Here is a 20,796-nt window from a genome sequence, read left to right on the forward strand (position 1 = left end):
AAGCATTTCCTCCTCTCACACACCAGCTTGGGCTTCAGTTTGTCAAAAGATTTATAATGGCCTGACGAGTAAAAGAAACAGTATATTGTAATAAAGAGAATATAACGCTTGGTTTCAGGCTTGCTAATGAGAATTACTGATATACTTCCTATTGTGTATATCTGCTTTTTATAGTGTGAGTCTCTCATTATGTAATTCAGTAAATCATTAATCATCATGCCGTCCATCATTAGTCAAGCAGGGAGCCTTTCGGATCTGTGGCTGCGTTCTTACTTTATAAATACTTTTGACATAACTTTTCAAAGTACAATCCAATCTATGGATCTGTATGCTGTGGAAATTTATGCTTCCCCACTGTGCAGCTTTATGACCCTAAGATATATTTTAAGTTATTAGGATCGGAATAGATATTAGATTTTGTCTTACCGTATATATATTCCTTTTTTTCTATAATGCAATACCACCATAGTAACACGATGTTATTATACCTCAACATTCATACGACAACATTAATTACCGAACGTCTCGTCCGTTGTTCATTTATGATTAATTTAGAGTTTCTCTGCTCTTACTTTCAGTGTCCTTCGGGCTACCATTATGTATGCTGTCACGCTCATTTACTTTCAAACCACAGCAACTGATAGTGACAGCAATTCCTCTCTTCACAGTGAAACAAGTATATAAATGGACTGATAAACATCTTTACTTGTCAAAGATATGAGAGCTGACATAAACAAAATGGTATGGTGCACATGCATAGAAGCTCTTCCCAATTCTAATGAGAACACAGGCAACCTGTGCGGTCTGTTAATGTCTAGTCCCCTCCTGACCCTGTCAACACCGAGACTTTATTTTCTTCACTGCAGGCTGTATTCTGAGTCGGCAACCTAAGACAAAAATTTATATGTAAGACAATATTTACTTGGGGAAAGTCATTTGCATTCAGAATTCGGCTAAGCAGCTGCATAAGTTGAAATTTTTTATGTTTCCAATTCAGATTATTCAAATCATCTGCTTCTAGTTTCTATCTCTTGTGTTGCCATGTTGTTCTTGAGTAGCCCATAAGTGCCAGAGATGGGGTTTTTCAATAGACCACATCCTTTAAACAAGAGCACTTGCTTTTAAACTAGTGAAAAAAAATCTATTTTAAACGGATCATTAAAAGCAAAGTTACACAAGTGTAAATCTTCCAAACAAGGCAGATTTTGTGCATGTTTCCTTTGGAAGATAACTATTTTGGCCAGATGTTTAGGCAGTGTAAGTGTCCTTCTATGGGTGTAGGCAATCCAAATTGTCCTTTTAGCTGGACTGGAATAACCTGAAAATATTTTAGCATGAAAGGTAACATTTCTAGTATTTAATACTGACTAATAATAGTTTTTTTGGTTTGTGTGTGAATTATCAGAAGTTGTTCTGTGGTTAAAATGAACTTAAATATATCTCATAAATAAAATATAGTAATATATTTAGTAAAATATCATAGTAAAATAATCTCACGTATTATGCATAGGTAGAATAGTTAGCTTTAATTAGCCAGCTAACTGTGATTCAGAGATCATTAATTTCTTAAGTGTCTCACTAGCAAATGTTTTATTCTGCTGTAGCTCTTGTAATATCAAAGTTATCTTCTGTTCATTAAGTGGCTAGTGAAATATCTGTAAAGTCAGGGGCTTTATCACAGCGTATCAATATTTGTTGGAAGTAGAAGAGGAAAAAAAAAGACTTTTGCTTCTTGGAATATCTGTGGGAGCGGGTGAGTGTTAGTTAACTAGCAAACAACACAATTAATTGTAATGTTTCCCTGTTTTGTTTGTACAAGTATATTATGTGATGAATGATTCTATGCCTGTGGTCAGTTTTCAAAAAGTCAAGAAGCTGCAAGTTCATCATTTATCGTGATTTATTAGTAAAAAGACAAGATTCAAACATACAGCATGCTATGTAATGAGTCTGAAGGGTGACTGTCATTATGTCTACATTGTGGAACAGCTATGCTATTTCTATTCTATTCTATTCTTTTTTTTATTCTATTTCTGCTGTTACATTCACTTTGAAATAGTAACCATATGTAGGGATCATGACTAAACTAAGTTACAGTGCATAATGATCACAACCAGACTAATGAGGTAAAATAATATTTTGGCCAACTGGCTCTACAAACATTGAGAGAATTACCACACAGAATTAGCCTAGCCACAGTACTTACTCTACTCCCATTACCTGTGCTGTATCTCAAGTTTGCCTCACTTAATCACTTATAATATCACATTATATTTACACAATATGGCCAAACAAAGTATGTTGACATCTGACCATCACATCTTTGTGTGTTTCTTCCTCAAACTTTTGTCACAAAGTTGGAAGCACAGAGTTGTACAGGATGTATTTTTATGCTGTAGCTCACATATTGTGTAGGGCACAACCTGGTTCTAATATTACAGTAACTCTGAAAAAAGCGAGGTCCATAAAGATACGGTCGGTGCTGAAGAACTCAGGTGGCCTGCACAGATCCATAACTTCATCCACTTCAACCACACTGAACACCAACTGTGCCCCAGGCCTCCTCACCTAGCATCGGTGTCTGACCTGACAAATCATCATGTGACTGAATAGGCAAGTCCTCACAGCCACACTGCAAATCTAATGGCACAATGGTAGAGGTTATTATAATGGCAAAGCATGGGACAAACTGCGGAAGGGAATTTTCAACAGGCAAATATGATTGTGCAAGTATAACATTACATGCATCACAGTACAGCATGATGTGGGACAGAACTATCCAATAGATATTCAAGTCAACTTTATCAAGCTTTCTGGCTCAAGATAAATGGTAGTCATTCTGGTTGAAGAAAGGCAGCTTAGACATTCAGCAGAAAGGGAGCGGGTGTGTGGAAGCTGCCAGCAAATGACATAGGATGTAATGATTGAAATGTACCTTTAGCCCTTCAACACTTCACTGTAGATGGTAGATAATGGCTCCCTCTGTATGTTTGGCAGTTGCGCCCTCTTCCACCCCCCTCTCTCTATCTCTCTCCCCCACTCGGTGCACAAGGCCCATTAATCACACTGTCTGGTGACAGCCTAATAGTGCATGTCCTCTCATGAATATTTCTCCTTCTTGCCCTGTGGTGGCAGTGCTGGAACTCAGCTATTTGTCCTGCTAACCTCCACCACTGTCACAGCAGGAAAAAAAATAGGTGTATCCGGACCAGTGAACTCCACCAACACTGCACTGTAACTGCATCAGAGCAGTCACTCATAATACATTCTACAGTGAGTTAAACTAGGCTTGAACTTGTCGACCTGTAGATGTTATAGAGTATGTTGGTGTACATAGTTTTAGCATAAGAACCAGATTATTTTTCCAGTTATTATGCATGACCAAAACTTGCATTAATCCTGGACAGTCTACTCACAAATACAGTACACACAACATGGCAGAACGAATATTTCAAAATAGTCTGGGAAACCTACATAAGGTATTATTAAAAGTGGGGTTCACGTTGTTGGAGAAATGCTTCAGAAAACTGAGACGGGCTGACAAACATTGCAAACGTGTAGCCAATAAGCAGAAAGGGGCGTGTCTTGTCAATATGCGGCGGAGAGAGTGTTCAGTTCGTCCGACACTAGCAGAAAGCGATTGAATCATTGAAATGGTGGATCAAAACGAAAAGCGAAACAAGGCTTTGGTTCAGGTATAGGACAGGATCAGCTTTCCAGCGTTGGAGAGAACTGAATGTCTTCCGCGTGAAACGGAGCTAAAACTTTCATGGTACAACACACAAGACTACAAAAACACATTTGTATTACCATAGTATTACTCATTGAGTTCATTTATTGGTAAAAAATATCCCCTTGTCCAGCTGCCCCAGCAGGTTCCGCGATATTAGTTGCCTGGGTTGCGTATGTATGTGTGGGGGCGGAGCTATCAAAACAGGGGTGACACCCATTTGGGTTAGGGGCGTGTTTGTTTTGGTGATTTCAAATGTCAACATTGGCTTTCAAACATTGTGCACCCCACCTTTAAGGTATCTTTTATTTCCTTCTGGGAATTTTTAGTTCTAAATTCTCCAAAGAATTTGTATTAAATTGCACAAGATACATTTATCAAAGGGAATGTTTACACGGTCACCACATAGGCTATTAATTATGTCTGTTTCAGTTACAAATAAACGCTTTGAAGGGATCAAATGAATTTCTTTGCAAAATGCAATCGCTTCTGTGTTTTCTCTCCCTCACACAATATCACCACTATCACTGCTACAGTTTTATTATCTGTATGAATATGTAGACTTATTGGTTTATTTAATGATTCTGATATAATCTTTTGATAGAATGTAAGCTTCAAAGGACGATAATAAGAGAGAATGTGAAACTAGGTGAGAAATCTGGCTAAGAATATACATGGGAAATAAATGTGGTTATTTTAATAGTTATTTTTTAATGGATTTGGATATAGTTTGAATTATACAATAAGATTTGTTGTGACGGGCTTTTTTCATTCCACAGTGAACATAAAGGCATCCTATCTCACACATATCAGAGATGTGTAGCGTTGTGCTAATCAGATTTTATTGCGTTGCCTCCGCCACCAGGTATTATGTTTTCTGTTTGTCTGTCCATTCATCTGTAGGATTTACAAGGAATTATCATTGTAAACAGCAGATTTTTGAATAAGTCCAAACAGGGTCCAGGATTTTAATGGTAGTTCAGGCATATAAATTAGTAACAAGAACTAGACTTTGTTGCTCTATCGGTCAAATTCATGCGTTTAAGGAACTAGAAACAAAAGTATATAATAGCAGTGAATGTATATTCTATCTAGAATGATATATCTTTGGTATTGAACACTGCACTGAGATTTTGTAATAAAAACAATGAAACACAACCATAATTGCAGGTCTAGAGTTGGTAATTTACTACTTTAATCAATGCTGTTCAATAAGTATCGAATATCGAATAAATCAGCTAAATGATCAAATATAACTGAAAATCTTTCATGACAGTTTGTTTTTTGTTTTTGTGAAGCCTTCAGTTTTGTCCAAAAAAAAAGAGTGTGGTTTGGTTTATTCTTTTTATTTGATTCAAAAAAACAAGTCTAGTGATGCACATAACTTTTAAAATCTACACAAATATATAATATAATAAATAATAATATATAAACAAATATATTCTTTGTAGTCCTCTTTGTTGTGGTCTGTTGTGATAATGACAGATAACCCAAGCACACATTTAAAGTGTAATATGTAGTCAGTTGTTTTTCTACTCTATATACAATTGCATGTTTTGTTTTGAATACACAACATTTACTCATTTATTTTGATCAGAGGTTCAGGCCCTTAATCATAATAAATGAGCATGTTGTGCCCATCTTTCCACTTAAACAGAAAGGTGCAGCGTTTTTGACAGTGTTTTTTTTTCTTGTATTTTTTTTTCTAAAGCACTGTCTCTAGTTTACAGCACACATTAATTTGATGTGATAAGGGGCGCAATGGGATTTGACATATGCTGTCATTATGGGAGCGAAGAGAAAAATCCCCCCCAACCTTCAGGGTTTTTGTGTGTGGGAAGAGAGTAGAATATGATAGACTGTTGCCTGTCTGCTAGTCCTGCACACTGTGAGCTGCAGATGCTTTCAGTAGGAGGTAATATGTAAATTTTACTGTCTAGTGAACCAGCTGGAGCCCAGACACAAATGAGAAGATGACCTGTCTGCAAACGAGTAGCCATTGTACAGAAGTTTTTATTTGGGGAATTTTAACAAGTCTTTGACACTTTCGATCTTTATTTAAAAACAGTTTCACAGATCCACTGTCTTTTTTGTGGCTGAATCGAAAAGAATGACAAGTTTGAGTCGGAATAGTTTGTGAGAGTGTGAGTATAAACACAACGATGCTGTTGTAGATGAGTTTTACTGTTTGGCAAGATGATGTTTAACGTCCCAGGTAACCACTATAGCTCCATTTAGCCATTTGTAAGCCTTGTTCATAAAAAGCTTTTAAAACACAAGTGAGGTACTGCTGATGTATCCTGAGTGTGTTAAGCACAGACATTATTTCAGGCATTTAACCAAAAACCCTTTAAAAAAAGGTTTAAAAAAAATAATAATAATTTGCCAATCACATTAATAGATTTGTTTGGGGTCACATGGTCCGCATATTAGATATGGCACCGGTTTTATGCCGGCTGTCCTTCTTGAGCACAGGATCCTGCTGCTGGACCACCAGGAGACCCAAATCATCTTAATAGATAAAACCAGAAAACACAATGTCAAAACCAAAAACACAATACCAAAGCTAGAAACACACTAGCAGAACACAACAGCATTGATTCAAAATGAATAGGGTCCTTATCGAACAGAATATGCTCCTTGTTGGTTGGCTGAAAGACCGTAAAAAAAGATGTACAAGATCATGTGTTTACCTAATTTCTACTGTCCAATCAATACAGTAGATGTTAAATAAGGTTCAATTCTCTTTTGGGAAATGTTAAAAAAAAAGTTTATTTTTGATTTGTTGATGGGTTTTTGCTTTGTTAGTATTGTATACTTTGCACTTGCTGGGTCGCTATAGTCAATCCCTGTTGGAACTCTGCAGGCTGTCAGAATTGGACGAATAACTGACTACTTTGGATGTAGTTCAGTGCTGCTATTATCAGAGTCACAGTGTGATAGAACTGCTCCATATAGCACAAAAGTCTGATCTCCAAACATTCAGCCTGTAATCCATATTCAGGTCAATATGACAGCGGTCATGTTAAAATAGCCCCAACTTTAGGACACGGTGCACTTTAGCACTGCCTCAGGCAAAAAAATTAAATAGAAAAAAATGTCGTCTACTCATTTCACACAACTTGTGTGCACAAAATGAAATGACATGCTGTCATGCAAGGTACAATACATGGGGAACACACAGAACCTGGATTCATCAAAAATCTGCCAAGAAGCTCAAGTGAAAGAGATGACAGGTTCTGAGAGATGAATTCATCGCTGATGCAGGGGAGTCACACTAACAGCTGCTCCCAACATGCTCCTTTTGCTTCATAGAGTCGTATACAGTACATCTGACCTTCTCCTGGATTCTCTCACTCACTAAAAATGAGCATTAATGAGGAATTAATATCACAAGTATTTAAATGGATTATACAAGCCCCATAAATGCGATGCAAACTCATAGACTACAGTATATTATTGTAATTTATTTTATACTATATTCCAATCAGTATGTTCTATGAACATAAATATTTAAATAGATGGCTTTATAAATATTTAAACATATATCCAAATACCATAACAACGATTGATGTTTAGTTTAGTTTATACAGTATGCATAAACAGTGCCTTATATAGTCTATATGGCCTAAACTCTTTCTCTCTCTCTCTCTCTCTCTCTCTCTCTCTCTCTCTCTCTCTCTCTCTCTCTCTCTCTCTCTCTCTCTCTCTCTCTCTCTCTCTATCTATCTATCTATCTATCTATCTATATATATATATATATATATATATATATATATATATATATATATATATATATGTGTGTGTGTGTGTGTGTGTTTGTGTGTGTGTGTGTGTGTGTGTGTGTGTGTGTGTGTGTGTGTGTGTGTGTGTGTGTATGTTTGTATGTATGTATGTATGTATGTATGTTTGAGTCGTGTGTGTGCTGTTGTGCATGTGTGCGTGAGTGTATCCATGCATGTGTGTGTGTGTGTGTGTGTGTGTGTGAGTGTGTGTGTGTTTGTGATATAGCAAATACTGATCATGGTCATAACCTGAATACTGGACTCCTGGATTGGAATTGGACTGAGAATATAAATTGAAGCATAATTATTGTAATAATATATTTATATATATGGAACAGACAGAGATCTTACAGAACAGGTTCTTAGAACTTACAGGTCCTTCAAGTATTCATTGTTTTGTTTCTATGTGTGTGTGTCCCTGTTCAACAGGCCTATTAAACCTGGAAGTGTTACTGCGACAATTTCTCATTTCCAAGGAAACACTCTCCGTTCGCATGCTGGATGACAGCCAAGACCCCACTCCCCTCCTCAAAGAGATCCGAGATGACAAGACTGCCACTATCATCGTCGATGCCAATGCCACCATGTCCCACAACATTCTGGAAAGGGTATGAATAACTACATACCATAAGAAAGACTAACGTTAATGTATTGACTAGAAATGTTTATCTGGCTGTCTAGCTATATGTCTATAGTATACATCTATGCTATATATAGGCCCATAAATATTTAAGTATTTCATTTGGGGGTTGATACATGTGAACAAATCTGTTTACCTGTTCCATGGCCTGATGTCTGTTATTCCCTCATTATTTCACATACACGTAAGCAGAGTTTGCATTAGGATTCTATTGCTGTTAACTCTCAATATGTACTCCAAAGAGCTGTCACTGCCAGTGAAGCAAACCTTCATTAAGCTGAAAAATAAAACAAAACCCATCAAAGAAATAACAAAACATTGGGTATTGCCAATTAAACTATTTAGTGCATTGTTAAAAAGAATCCTCTGGTGAGCTTAGGAAGACCAAAATGCCCCGGTACAAAAAAACAAAAAAGGAAAGTATTATTTTTCTCAAAAGAAAAAAACAACAACAGTTGGACAGATCAAGGACCCCCTCCAGGACTAAGGCGAATCTGTGTGAAAGTCTGTAAACAGGATTGGTAAATGGTTGTAATGATGTAAACCACTGGCTTTAAAACAGCAAGACCAGGTTGGAGCTCAATAAGCCTGTACAGTTCTGGAACTACATCCTATGGACAGATGAGACATAAATCAACTTGAACCGGGATGATGGGAAAAGAAGACTATAGATATGGGAATAAGCTGCTCATGATCCGAATCACACAACTTTATCTTTTACCATGAGTGTGACTGCTATTGGAACTGATTCCCTTGTATTTATTGATTATGTGACTGCCGAAAAAGCAGCAGGATGAATGCTGAAGTGTATAAGGCTATATTGTCTGCCTCAAAGTGCAGATGGACACTGACCCGAAGCAGACTTTCTTTTTAAGGCAAAGAAATGGAATGTTTTTCAATCACCAAGGCAGTCACTTAATATGAACCCCATTGAGCAGGCATTGGTCATTTCACTTGCTGAACTGAAGGCAAGATGCCCTAGGAACAAGTAAGAACCGAAGACAGATGTAGTAAAGGACTGTCAGAGCATCAGAATGGAAGAAAACCAGCATCTGATGATGTTTATGGGTTACAGACATCAGGTAGTTGTTGATTTCAAAAGGATTTGCAACCAAACAAATTGCAAATTAAATAATTATGGTGTTGCCCAAATTTCTAATTACTTTTTATTCCTTAAAAGGGGTGTGTGTGTGTGTGTGTGTGTGTGTGTGTGTGTGTGTGTGTGTGTGTGTGTGTGTGTGTGTGTGTGTGTGTGTGTTACTCCATATATACTCCGTATTTATAAGTGCTGTAATTCCTACACCATTTTAGAAAGCTTAAGTCTGCAGTATTTTTTTCATCACCAATATACAATGACAGCTAAAATAAAAATGTATGGAATAAATATTTATGGACCTGACATTCCAGATCTTATCTGAGGATGAAATGAAAATTAGTTTATCATTACATAGTTGTTTAATTGAGAGGTAGCAAGTGTGATCAACTTGCCCTTTATGAGGACACCTTTATACCCATGCATGATTGAAGATGATTCATAAGAAACTATGTGAATATATCTGAAAATCATGTCAATGCACCTAATTCATTCTGGTTACCTTGTAGAACATTTGCTAATTTAAAATCTTCCAGTCCAAGGATGACCTATAAATAATAACATATTTATTTGAGTATTTTGAGGTCTGAGTAGTACATGACTGGCTGCACACATTGTGAATTGGCAGACAATGATGAGAAGGGTTGTCAAGGACAAACTGACAGGTAACTTAATTGCTATATCATAACTTTAGTGTTAAATCTGAGCTCTGTACCACAACACTGTAGTGATTTCATTATCCCACAACCCATGTCATGCTCCACCTTTTAAAAGCTGCAGTGGGCAATAATATTTGTCTATAATAGCTGGTGGATTCTGTGGTTAACCTTAGTAGTATAGCTTTTTCATTCATTTTTATGAACTGGTAATATGCTATAGGAACAAGATTAGCCAGACCAACATTTAACTAGCCTTATTAGGTAAGCTAATGCTTATATTCCTGGAAATGAGGTGATTGGAGGCAGGTGAATTATTATTCATTCATTCATTTTCTACCGCTTATCCGAACTTCTCGGGTCACGCGGAGCCTGTGCTTATCTCAGGCGTCATCGGGCATCAAGGCAGAATACACCCTGGACGGAGTGCCAACCCATCACAGGGCACACACACACACACACACACACACACTACGGACAATTTCCCAGAGATGCCAATCAACCTACCATGCATGTCTTTGGACCGGGGGAGGAAACCGGAGTACCCGGAGGAAACCACCGAGGCACGGGGAGAACATGCAAACTCCACACACACAAGGCGGAGGCGGGAATCGAACCCCCAACCCTGAATTATTATTATTATTGAATTTCCCTATTATGTCTGGTTGAGCTTTTCAGTGCTGCTCCTAAGCAGTAATCAAAATAGCACAAACAAAACCAAACACACAACCAGCACACAACTATTCTGGAATGAATTAAATATTTGCTCTGTAGGCAATCTCAACTCAATCTGGCTGCCTCCCGAAATAGAGAACGTGCATCAGTAGGCTAGCATCAATCACATATAGGTGTAAAGAATCACTCATTACCTACAGTATTTGTTCTACACAACTCGTCTTTTCAGTTCACAACCAGCTCTCAGCCATGCCACACTAATCTAGCTAGCTGATTGACTCTGACCTGTTACATAAGTAATAGGAAGTAAACTGAAAACAGGTGAATCTAATCATGGCCCTTGAGGGTAACAAACAGTGACAATACTGGGGTGGAGATAATACATGAACCGAAATAAAACACATGCAGTAAAGTAAATAAGGCAAACACATGAAATCATGTAAGTAAACACCGTAGCACTTGTTTATATTGTATTACACAGGCTCATTTTTAATTAATCATGACAATAATTCTGAAAGCTTATGAGATTAAAACTAATAGAATCTAATGTTGCTTTATACTTTAAATATACTAAGATTTGACAGGTTATTTGTTCACTTGGATATATAATTAAAATTGTAATTACATGACATTGATATCAGTAGCCTTGCTCATTCATTCATTCAGCTGTTTAATCAGGCAATGATATGGCAGCAATGCAATGCATTAAAACTTCCCCTCTTCAACCGTCCGGTTTCATTGAGTCTGGACCCAATGGAGCCTTAGATTCTAAGCTGTTAATGACTGAGAGAAGTAAAACCTGACATGGCTTTTTTTCTTTTGTAGCCCACAAGGTTCGATCCCTGAAGGTTCACAGGTGCCTCAGGGTTCGATATGTTAAGCTTTTGGAAATGCTTTTTCGCTCACCAGGGTTGTAATTTGAGATGTTATTTGATGTATCATAACCTTCCAGGCACTTTATACTAGTCTGGCCATTTTGTCTGACCTCTGCCTTTAAAAAGGTATTTATTCTAACAAACTTTTCCTTATTCTAGAAGATATCCCCTAACATACCTCTCATTCACGGAATGGCCATTGTTATTTTAGGGAAATTTATTCTAATAGATGTTTTAGGAAATAAAAGCAGGATGGATGGCAGAGTGAATGAGAAAGAGGGTCTTTTAGTATTTCCTCTTCAGCACTAAAGGCACTCATATAAACACATGCATCAACTACCTGGCAAAAATACATTACATTGCTAAAGGTATGTGGACACCTGACCAAGCACACTCATATGCAATGAAAGTCTTATTTTAGATTAAGTCTCCCTGGGAAGGCTTTCCACTAGATTTTGGAATGTGGCTATGCAGAATTTGTGTCCATTTGGCCACAAGAGCTTTAGAGATTAAAGTTAAAGTCTGTTTAAGCAATGTGCATGGTTATTGGCTGAAACAGAAAAGGTGGAAGTTATTATTAGTACTTATACAGATAAATAGTGTATTAGCTCCGAATCTACATTATCACAGAACACATCTGATTAAGTCCAACTAGTCCATCAGCCTCCTTATTGAAGTTCCAAAGTCTGTTAGTCACATTTTAATACAAATGTGACTAACAGACTTTGGAATAATACACACATTCTCTTCTATTCACTCTTCTTAGCCTTATTCAACTATTCAGTTTGCCATCCTAAGCCATTCCTTGGCTTTTCTTGTTGCTATGGTAATAGTAGGTGCTCTGCCAGTGAATTGTGCAGTACACAATAGGGAGAATTTGCCTTTCTCCCACCCTTCCACATCTCCCTGGCCGCCGTGTCTTTCCCCAACACCCTTCTCTCTAACTGAGGAGCGTACATGTGGAATAACAGAGGAGAACTGGCTGCAGTTCAACAGACAATGTGTCCAAGCATGGCAGAGCTGTTTGGCAGTACTCACACTGATGCTTCTGTGCACACTTTCCAATTACATGGTCAGTTGCAGGGGCAATTCTTACATTATAGAATATTGATGCATGGGCAAACTTATTATGAGCTTTTTCCCCTCATTCGCTTTAATAAATAGGACGAAAAGAGGAGGACATATGCAAGGCACGAGGGCACTTGCATATACACAGCTGAGAACATGGCTCTTTGCAACCTTACCCTACATGAGATTTAAAAGGGTTTACAAATATTCTTCTAGAACTCTTTCTTTCAGGTTAGAATTTTTTTTTGTGCTTGTCATTTCAAATTACGACTACTGCTTATATTTAACCACTGTTTTACACTGGGTCTACTAGCAACACTGCTACTTTGGGAGGCAGATGCCATCCTTAGTGTTTCAGTGTCTACAGTACTTCTGTCTGCTACAGTAGGTGACATGACATGATGTGACATACAGCTAAGTATCGTGACAGATACTCAGAATTTGTTCTCTGCATTTAACCCATCCAAAGTGCACACACACAGCAGTGAACACACACACAATGAACACACACCCAGAGCAGTGGGCAGCCATTTATGCTGCGGCACCTGGGGAGCAGTTGGGGGGGGTTCGGTGCCTTGCTTGAGGGCACCTCAGTCGTGGTATTGCCGGCCCGAGACTCGAACCCACAACCTTAGGGTTAGGAGCCAAACTCTCGGGTGTGTGTTCATTGTGTGTGTGTTCACTGCTGTGTGTGTGCACCAGTCTGCCATTAGTAGTAGTAGTAGTAGGTGGTAGTAGGCATAAATCCAGCAAAGCTCTAATTCCTTATTCTTTTAATCCTGTATCACACTACACTGTATCGAAGCTCTTTAGGCTAAAATCCAGACAAGGATTTGCTAAGAAATTAATTCAATCTTGTGAAAATATACAATATATAATAAATTCAAATATTTTCATAATATTTTTCTTGATAAATACATATTTTCTTCATTATATTATTAAATATTAAATGTATGTATTTTCATGATGGCCTATATACAGTAGCTACAGAACTTTTCTGGCATGAAAAATTGTATTGGTTATTTTTTAGGTCCTCTTATTGTCAGATTGACAATTACTGATTATATCCAATTCCATGGATTACTGGAGTAGTTTAAGGAATAGTGAATGAAGGCTTTGAACGTTTGGAGGGACTCTGCTTTTTATACTTTAATTGTGTGTGCCTGATGTCTTGATTATTATGCCAACAATCACACTGATTCATGAAGGGACTGATAATTGAAATGATGACTTTGAATCAGGCCATTTATTTTTCATCAAGTTTGAATACTGAGTGAAGAGTTTCTAGTGTTGAAATTCTATTAGAACTGACAATGGAGAAGAGTTTACTGAATAACCGTGCTTGCCATGCAACTGTTAAGGCTATTCTTCATTAGGGTTGGGAACCAAGAACCGGTTCTTATTCAGAACCGGTTCTGTTTTTTAACAGGAACCGGAACCGCTCAGAATTTTTAAGCTTCGGTTCCAAACGTGGTTCCGTTCTGATGACGGGCAAAGCTCTTTGAGCGGTCACTTTAAATAGCCACGTCTTACCTCATGAATATTAATTGTTTACACTGTTTACAGTCACGCAACCAAATTAACGCAGTTTACCACAGAAATCAGTAACTCACGCTGCTGTGCTGAGGTTCGCTTTGTGTTAAACATGTCTAAAAAAAAGTGTGGATTCATTTCCAAAGCTACAACAATGAAGCAAATCTACCCGCCCCGAGAGGGTTTTCTCCACAGCTGTAGATACAGTAAGCCAGGAAAGGTCTCGTCTTCTCCCAGAGAAAGCGGACATGTTAATTTTTCTCAAGGCAACTTATTCTCGATCAGAGGTTGCCTTTCTTGGACTCCATTTTTCCCTAGGAGGTAGACCTCAGGAGTTTGTAGGGATATTCATCTCCTGATGGCCTCACAGTTGGAGTTTTTACAAATAAACCTCTTAATGACTCTATAGAGGTTCCGCTACTTCTGGAGAAGTTTAATGGAATTTCACATTGGGAATTTATTTTGAGGGGCAGGACTGGGAGGAGCCAGTAAACGAAAGATCATTATTCAGTTCTGTAAATATATCATCAGACATGAGGCCATATGTTTTGGACAACTGGGAAATCAAGAGTCAGAGCTGAGCTAAGCAAGAGTCAAAGCGCAATCCACTATGTGCATGCGAAAGCAAATCGTTTGAAGAGCCCACCGATGCAGATCAGCGAACCACTCTAGCCCACACTCTGAACTGTGGACCGCAGAACTCCGGATAATGGGAGTTGCTGGCCAGAAATACACACCGAGAAGAGGGTGGGCCCACTTATTACTGCTAATTTAAAGGTCCAGTGAGGAACATCATTCACAAAACCGAGTACAAGATAGAGTTTTGAGAAAAGAGTAGAAGAGTCCTAAATCCTACACTGGGGGAAAGTCAGGTTGGATTGGAGAGATTGGGAGAGATTACCTCTCGAGGAAAAGTATCTCTCAGAGAAATTACTGCTCTGATACGCAGACTATGTTCGCATGCAGACTGAAAAATCCCTGGGCTTTAAATAGAGGCATTAACAGGTGCCACATGTCAGTGCTGATTACCTGCACAGGACTGAAAGATGCTATAATAGAGCGTGCAGGTGGATATGGATTTGCCTGAGAAGGCACCAGGGACATTACATTTGCTAACCATCAAAGGAACCATGTAAGTTGTTTAACACATCTAAATAAATATGTGTAAATATCAAGAAATTTTGTTCAATTGCTTCATATTATTTTGATTTCAAACCCAAATGTCTTCTGTGAATAGCAAAAACAAAAGAATTTGGCTTGTTGTTCAGACTTTCAGAAGCCATTTTATTTATCTGGAAAACCCAGGAGAGTCTTCCATTATCGGGGATAGAGGTAACAGCCTTGTAATTTTTAGATGCTGTTATCTTGGCATTGTCCATTGTGGGCCTCCAACATGCACTTGAGCATATAGTTACTGAATGTAATATTAAAAATCAGCAGCTCCAAGTGTAAGTGCATAGTGCTGTCAGAAATAGGAGCTCTGTGATCTGGGAATATGTGAATTTTGATAACAGGACATTTTCTGGCTTACTACTGTGAAAGAACTTATGATTAGTTTTGTAAATATGCTTTAGTGATAATGTCTCCCATGATAAAGATTGCCTAAGATAACAAGCAAGACAAGCATCGTACTTTTTTGAGCCAAATAAACCACTTTTGGAAATTGTTTGTATAATTCTAGATTAAATAAGATTTATTGTCATCTGTTCTCAGCAAGAGCATTCTCAGCAAGAGCGAGAACAACTGAGCCAGTAACCTGACCGAATCTGGTCACCGAGCATAATAATGGGTTGGCAGGTTTTCTAACGTTCTCCATGAATCTAGTTTGTCAGAAACTGCCCATGAGAAGCATCATAGTGTCATGACACGGGTCAAGGAAGCGGACCCAAACGCAGGATAGCCAAAACAAACAGGGTTTAATAACAAAGGAAACACTAAACAGGACACGGACTCAAGACAAGACAAGACAACAGTAGATTACGCGCTGCTATCGGCAACGCGGCACACTTAAATACAAAAGACAATCAGATACAATTAGGAACGGGTGTGGAAACAGGGAGGAACAGACGAGGGCAGGGCAGACATGTGACGAGGAACATAAACAAACAAGTGCACGTGGCCAAAGTCCGGGCCGAGTCATGACACATAGCATGAGCATGAGCTGAATTGTCCAACATTGAATTGAGAGAAAATTGTGATTGTGATCCAAGCATTTAAAATAATCTGTGTTATAGCTGGTAATGGTTACTAGTTTATTGCACCTGCATCCAAGAGAGAAAGTGCGGATGGATTTTTGAGAACGTATTTCGTTCTGTGTCGGATTTAATGTAAATGTTTTCCCCATGATTCATCTTAGCCTGCAGTTTGACGGGAGTAGCTATTTTTTTTTTTCAGGCTTTTCATTTGTCTGTTTTTCAAGAAAAGATTTTTTTTGCTAGATCTATCTTCTATTGTGCTCTGATGATGGGTTCCACACTTAGAGACTTCAGATTTTTTACTCAATCTGGTTGATCTAACACATAGAGACTCAACACATACACGTGTACAGAAAGAGTGTCCGCTGTGCCTTTGTCTGCCTTTGCCTCAAAACACGTAATTACTGAAATGTTCTGACACTGTCACATTGAAATACTTCATTTTTATGGCTGTTTCCCAGGTAACAATGGAGAATTAATGAATAGAATAGTCTAGTGGGTCATGAGTGCCATGCTTCTTTGTTGTCTTTGATCTGCCTCTAAGCAAGGCTTAAAATGGGACACACTGTTTTTTCAGTTGCACAATGGGGGGGGAAACACTGTAGATACGTTTAAAGCTCAGACAACAACAATGCAGCAATACATCGCTTCTTGTGTTAAATGAAATTATCCGTTCATAATAAAGCGACATGACGTGTGGTTGTCATCAAATGAGTTTGTCCTCTTTTTTCTGTCTCTTTTTTTCTCATAGGCATCAGAGTTAGGGATGCTTTCTGTCTACTACACCTACATCTTCACCTCACTGGTAAGAGACTTTTTGACCTGCTGCTTGTTTTCTGCCCGATTAATCATGTGAACTCTTTCTGTGGCAAAATGCTGTTAGTGGTATACATTCATCATGAACAGAGTCTTCCTTGTTCTTTCGTACATGCGTTCTGGTGTTCAGTGAAACAAGCTGAGCACAAACTGTGTTTAATTGTATTATTACTGCTATTATGAAATCTCCTACGGTTGTGGAACATAAAAGGAATGTCACTATGACGCTAATAGAATTTTTTATTTATTTATTTTAGATTCAGCCGACACTTTGATTCGTTGTGGTGTTTAATAGGCCTCCTCAAACTTGTACATTTATTCCTGACCTTGTTTGAATCCGGACCTTTAAACGGCAACCATCTACAGTAGCTTTGCTTATGATCCGCACTTCACCGGTGCTTCCTTTCTGTCTGATCTGAAGAAGTTTCATTTCCAGTAATACTAATCCTCTGTCCCTGCATTCCCTCTGGCCCTCCTGTTTTACCCAGTCATCCTAAAGGCTAAAAAGTGATTTGTCCGCTGTCAAAGATTTGTCTTCATTATGTCATTATCGCCTCTTAAAATCGCCTGTGAGACATGAATAGTGGGCAGTGTTTCGATGAAACAGACAGAGTTGTTTTTTCCACTTTGTGATAATGAGACACCCGCTTGTAGCAGCGATAACTAATCCCATTTATTCACATTGCAGCCATCAAGCTGAAAGATTTGTCCCAGGTTTTTTGGCTCATGTGTATAAATAGTGAGCTCTACATTATTACTCTACATTAGAGCAGTGGAGTGTGTCTGGTGCCCATGGGTATTTCTTTTTGGTCGATGAGTGTCAAACGCATACTGCTGTGTTTAAGGGTATTGGCATTAAAGTGTTCTTCCCTGTGTGATAGTTGTTTACATGCCGTTGTATTACAGACGTAATGAGAAAAACCCTGCAAAATAAACACTATTATTAACTGATCTCTTTTGCACCATTAGATGTTTAACCGACAGGAAAGAAACTGAATATTAAGTAAGTGCCCAAAACAAATAAAGTCAAGATGGATATGCCAGCTGGGTTCAGGAAAGACTAAATGGTTGACATGCATTTTAAGAAACAAAACAAGTTTTTTATTTTTTTTTTATTTTTTTTATGACGCACTGAATGAATCTAGACTTAAAGCTTTAAACTTAAGCATAAATTCTATCAAGATTAATTGAGATATGCATTTCATCTGTCATTTTAAGATTTGGAGTCTACATAAAATTTTCCTATAGAACATACATATACCAAAGATTTGCTGATGCTAATAATAAGGACAAATGACTACAGGAGGAAATATGTAAGCAGGATACGCTTGATTGTTTTGGTCTGGTTAACTGGAACTTTCTAGAAAACCTGAAACAAAATAACACAAAACCCTCTGTTTGGGCATCTCTGTTCATTTCTGACAGGGAAAACATCCTTTTGGGATCAATAGTATTTTTTTATGCACTACAACACTAAACAAGTACAAATGCCTGCAATATTGTATACACAGTCAGTGGAAGAATTATTGACTCCCTTCTAAAGCTTCAAAAGCAGACAGCTACTTTTCTTAGCCCTAAATAATATATATATAGAATGCTAGTATGCAGTTTATATATATATATATATATATATATATATATATATATATATATATATATATATATATATATATATATATATATTAACTGCATGCTAGCATTCTATTACAGAATATACGTATAAAAATACATGTGCTGTGTGATTCATTTACTTTTGCTTACATTTTAAGGCCATTTCGTCAGTCACCCCGGTCATATCAAGGTAATCGAATCACAGTATTTTCCGCACCATAAGGCGCACCGGATTATAAGGCGCAGTCTCAATTACGGGGCCTATTTCTGTACTTAACCCATACATAAGGCGCACCATATTATACGGTCTACAAAAAAGGTAACAGAAGCAAAACAGTGAGTTTAGTTGAACTTTATTCTATAACTTAACAACACACACATTACTTTTTTAATCAATCTTCTCCCACAAATCCATCAAAGTCCTCATCTACTGTGTAACTTGGCGCAGTACATGTTCTTGCTTCCTCCATTTCCGAACCATAGATACATTGATGTTGAATTCTTTTAGCTGCTCTATTCCCATTTACAACCGTGTAACTGATAGCCTGTGGTTTGAATTGTGCCTCGTAAACATCTGATTTTAATTGGTAGATGGCAAACCAACTTAAGGTGCATTTACCGCCACCTACTGGACTGGAGTGTGGAGCGTATAATGGTTAGGAAGAAACAAATGTTGTTTTGCAACATACCGGTAGTATACTGTACCTAACGGAGGCGTGGCGGAGGTAAGCGTACGTACTGTACGTATTACGTAATGTCCTCTGATTAGTTTATCGATACCAGCGTACGTAGTGTACAGTATGTATTACATCCCTGTGTCAGCGGGAAATGGTCCGACAGTCAATCAAGCGGAGCGCTTACCAAAGTTGCACAGATTTTTGGAACTCAAAGCACACATAAGGCGCACCGGATTATTAGGCGCACGGACGATTTTTGAGACTTTTAGGTGCGCGTTATAGTGCGGAAAATACGGTAATATCTTGTGTGACGAGTCAGTGATTTGGGCACCAGAGAACAAGGAGAGATTTTACCACCATTAAACTGTCATATATTACTATGTTACTCATTTCTGATGGAATAACAACACAGGAATGAAGTTTATTTCTACAGTAAAGCCTTTTTAATATAAAAGAAACAGAACTGTTCTTCACTGAATATAGAATACTATATGTGGACATGTCTGCTTCCCCATTTGGTGAGCTATAAAGAGATGTTGCCGTGAGATTTGTATAGGCAATAATGCTTTACCATGTGAAATAGTGTTTTCATTACTTGTTCGACTGGAACTAAGGGACTTTTCAAACAGCATTTACGGCATATAAGAAACTCCAGTTTGGGATCTTTAATACATAGAGTGTACGATTCTCTCCCCTTGTATGTATGGTTACTCATAGTAGTGTGTTATAGTTATTGTTGTGTATTAGTACCAGAGGTGGGAGTAAGTCACACATGTGCAAGTCACAAGTAAGTCTCAAGTCATGAATGTCAAGTCAAAGTCAAGTCGAGTTTTTTTTTTCTATTTGTCAAGCAAGTCTCAAATTTGTGACTTAAGTCATATGACTCGAGTCCCCCATCTCTGATTAGTAGGCATTACATGATAATAACATGATTTTAGATATTAGCTCAAATGTATGTAGCAGTTTTTTGTATACTTTTTGTTGGTGCTCTCTCTCTCTCTCTCTCTCTCTCTCTCTCTCTCTCTCTCTCTCTCTCTCTCTCTCTCTCTCTCTCTCTCTCTTAGTGTTTCTGCAATACTTTTTTTTTTTTTTACAGAATTACATTTATATTTACTGATTTGTTACATCAACATATCTATGGTGATTTAGAGCTAAGGCAGGATTGTAATCAGAATATTGACCAAACACAAAGAGAGTAAGTGCTAAAGCGTGTGATGCCTGCAAAAGCTTTAAACTATCAATGACACAGATATTTTAGTTTTAAACAAAACTAACATTCTTTTTTATCAAAGAATTAAACATAACATTCATTACACCATATAACTGCAGATTACTGTATAAAACCCGGATATTATCAGGGCTGTCAAGTGTCACGCATTGAGAGTGACAGTCACTCATTTCGGTCTTTTGTCAGGGTGCTTTCACACCTGCCTTTTTCAGTT

General features: G+C 37.9%; 1 protein-coding gene across 1 annotated transcript in view; it reads left to right on the forward strand.

Moving 5' to 3' along the window:
• The window catches only part of grik4 (glutamate receptor, ionotropic, kainate 4), a 369,932-nt gene that overhangs the window by 256,378 nt on the left and 92,758 nt on the right, over positions 1-20,796 (forward strand). Inside the window, exons 7-8 of the mRNA XM_027174034.2 lie at positions 7,945-8,123; positions 17,002-17,055. Of these exons, the coding sequence (XP_027029835.1) occupies positions 7,945-8,123; positions 17,002-17,055 (233 nt within the window). The remainder of the gene's footprint in view (positions 1-7,944; positions 8,124-17,001; positions 17,056-20,796) is intronic.

The sequence above is a fragment of the Tachysurus fulvidraco genome, chromosome 11 (assembly GCF_022655615.1).
Source record: "Tachysurus fulvidraco isolate hzauxx_2018 chromosome 11, HZAU_PFXX_2.0, whole genome shotgun sequence".
In the NCBI taxonomy this organism is placed as follows: Eukaryota; Metazoa; Chordata; class Actinopteri; order Siluriformes; family Bagridae; genus Tachysurus; species Tachysurus fulvidraco.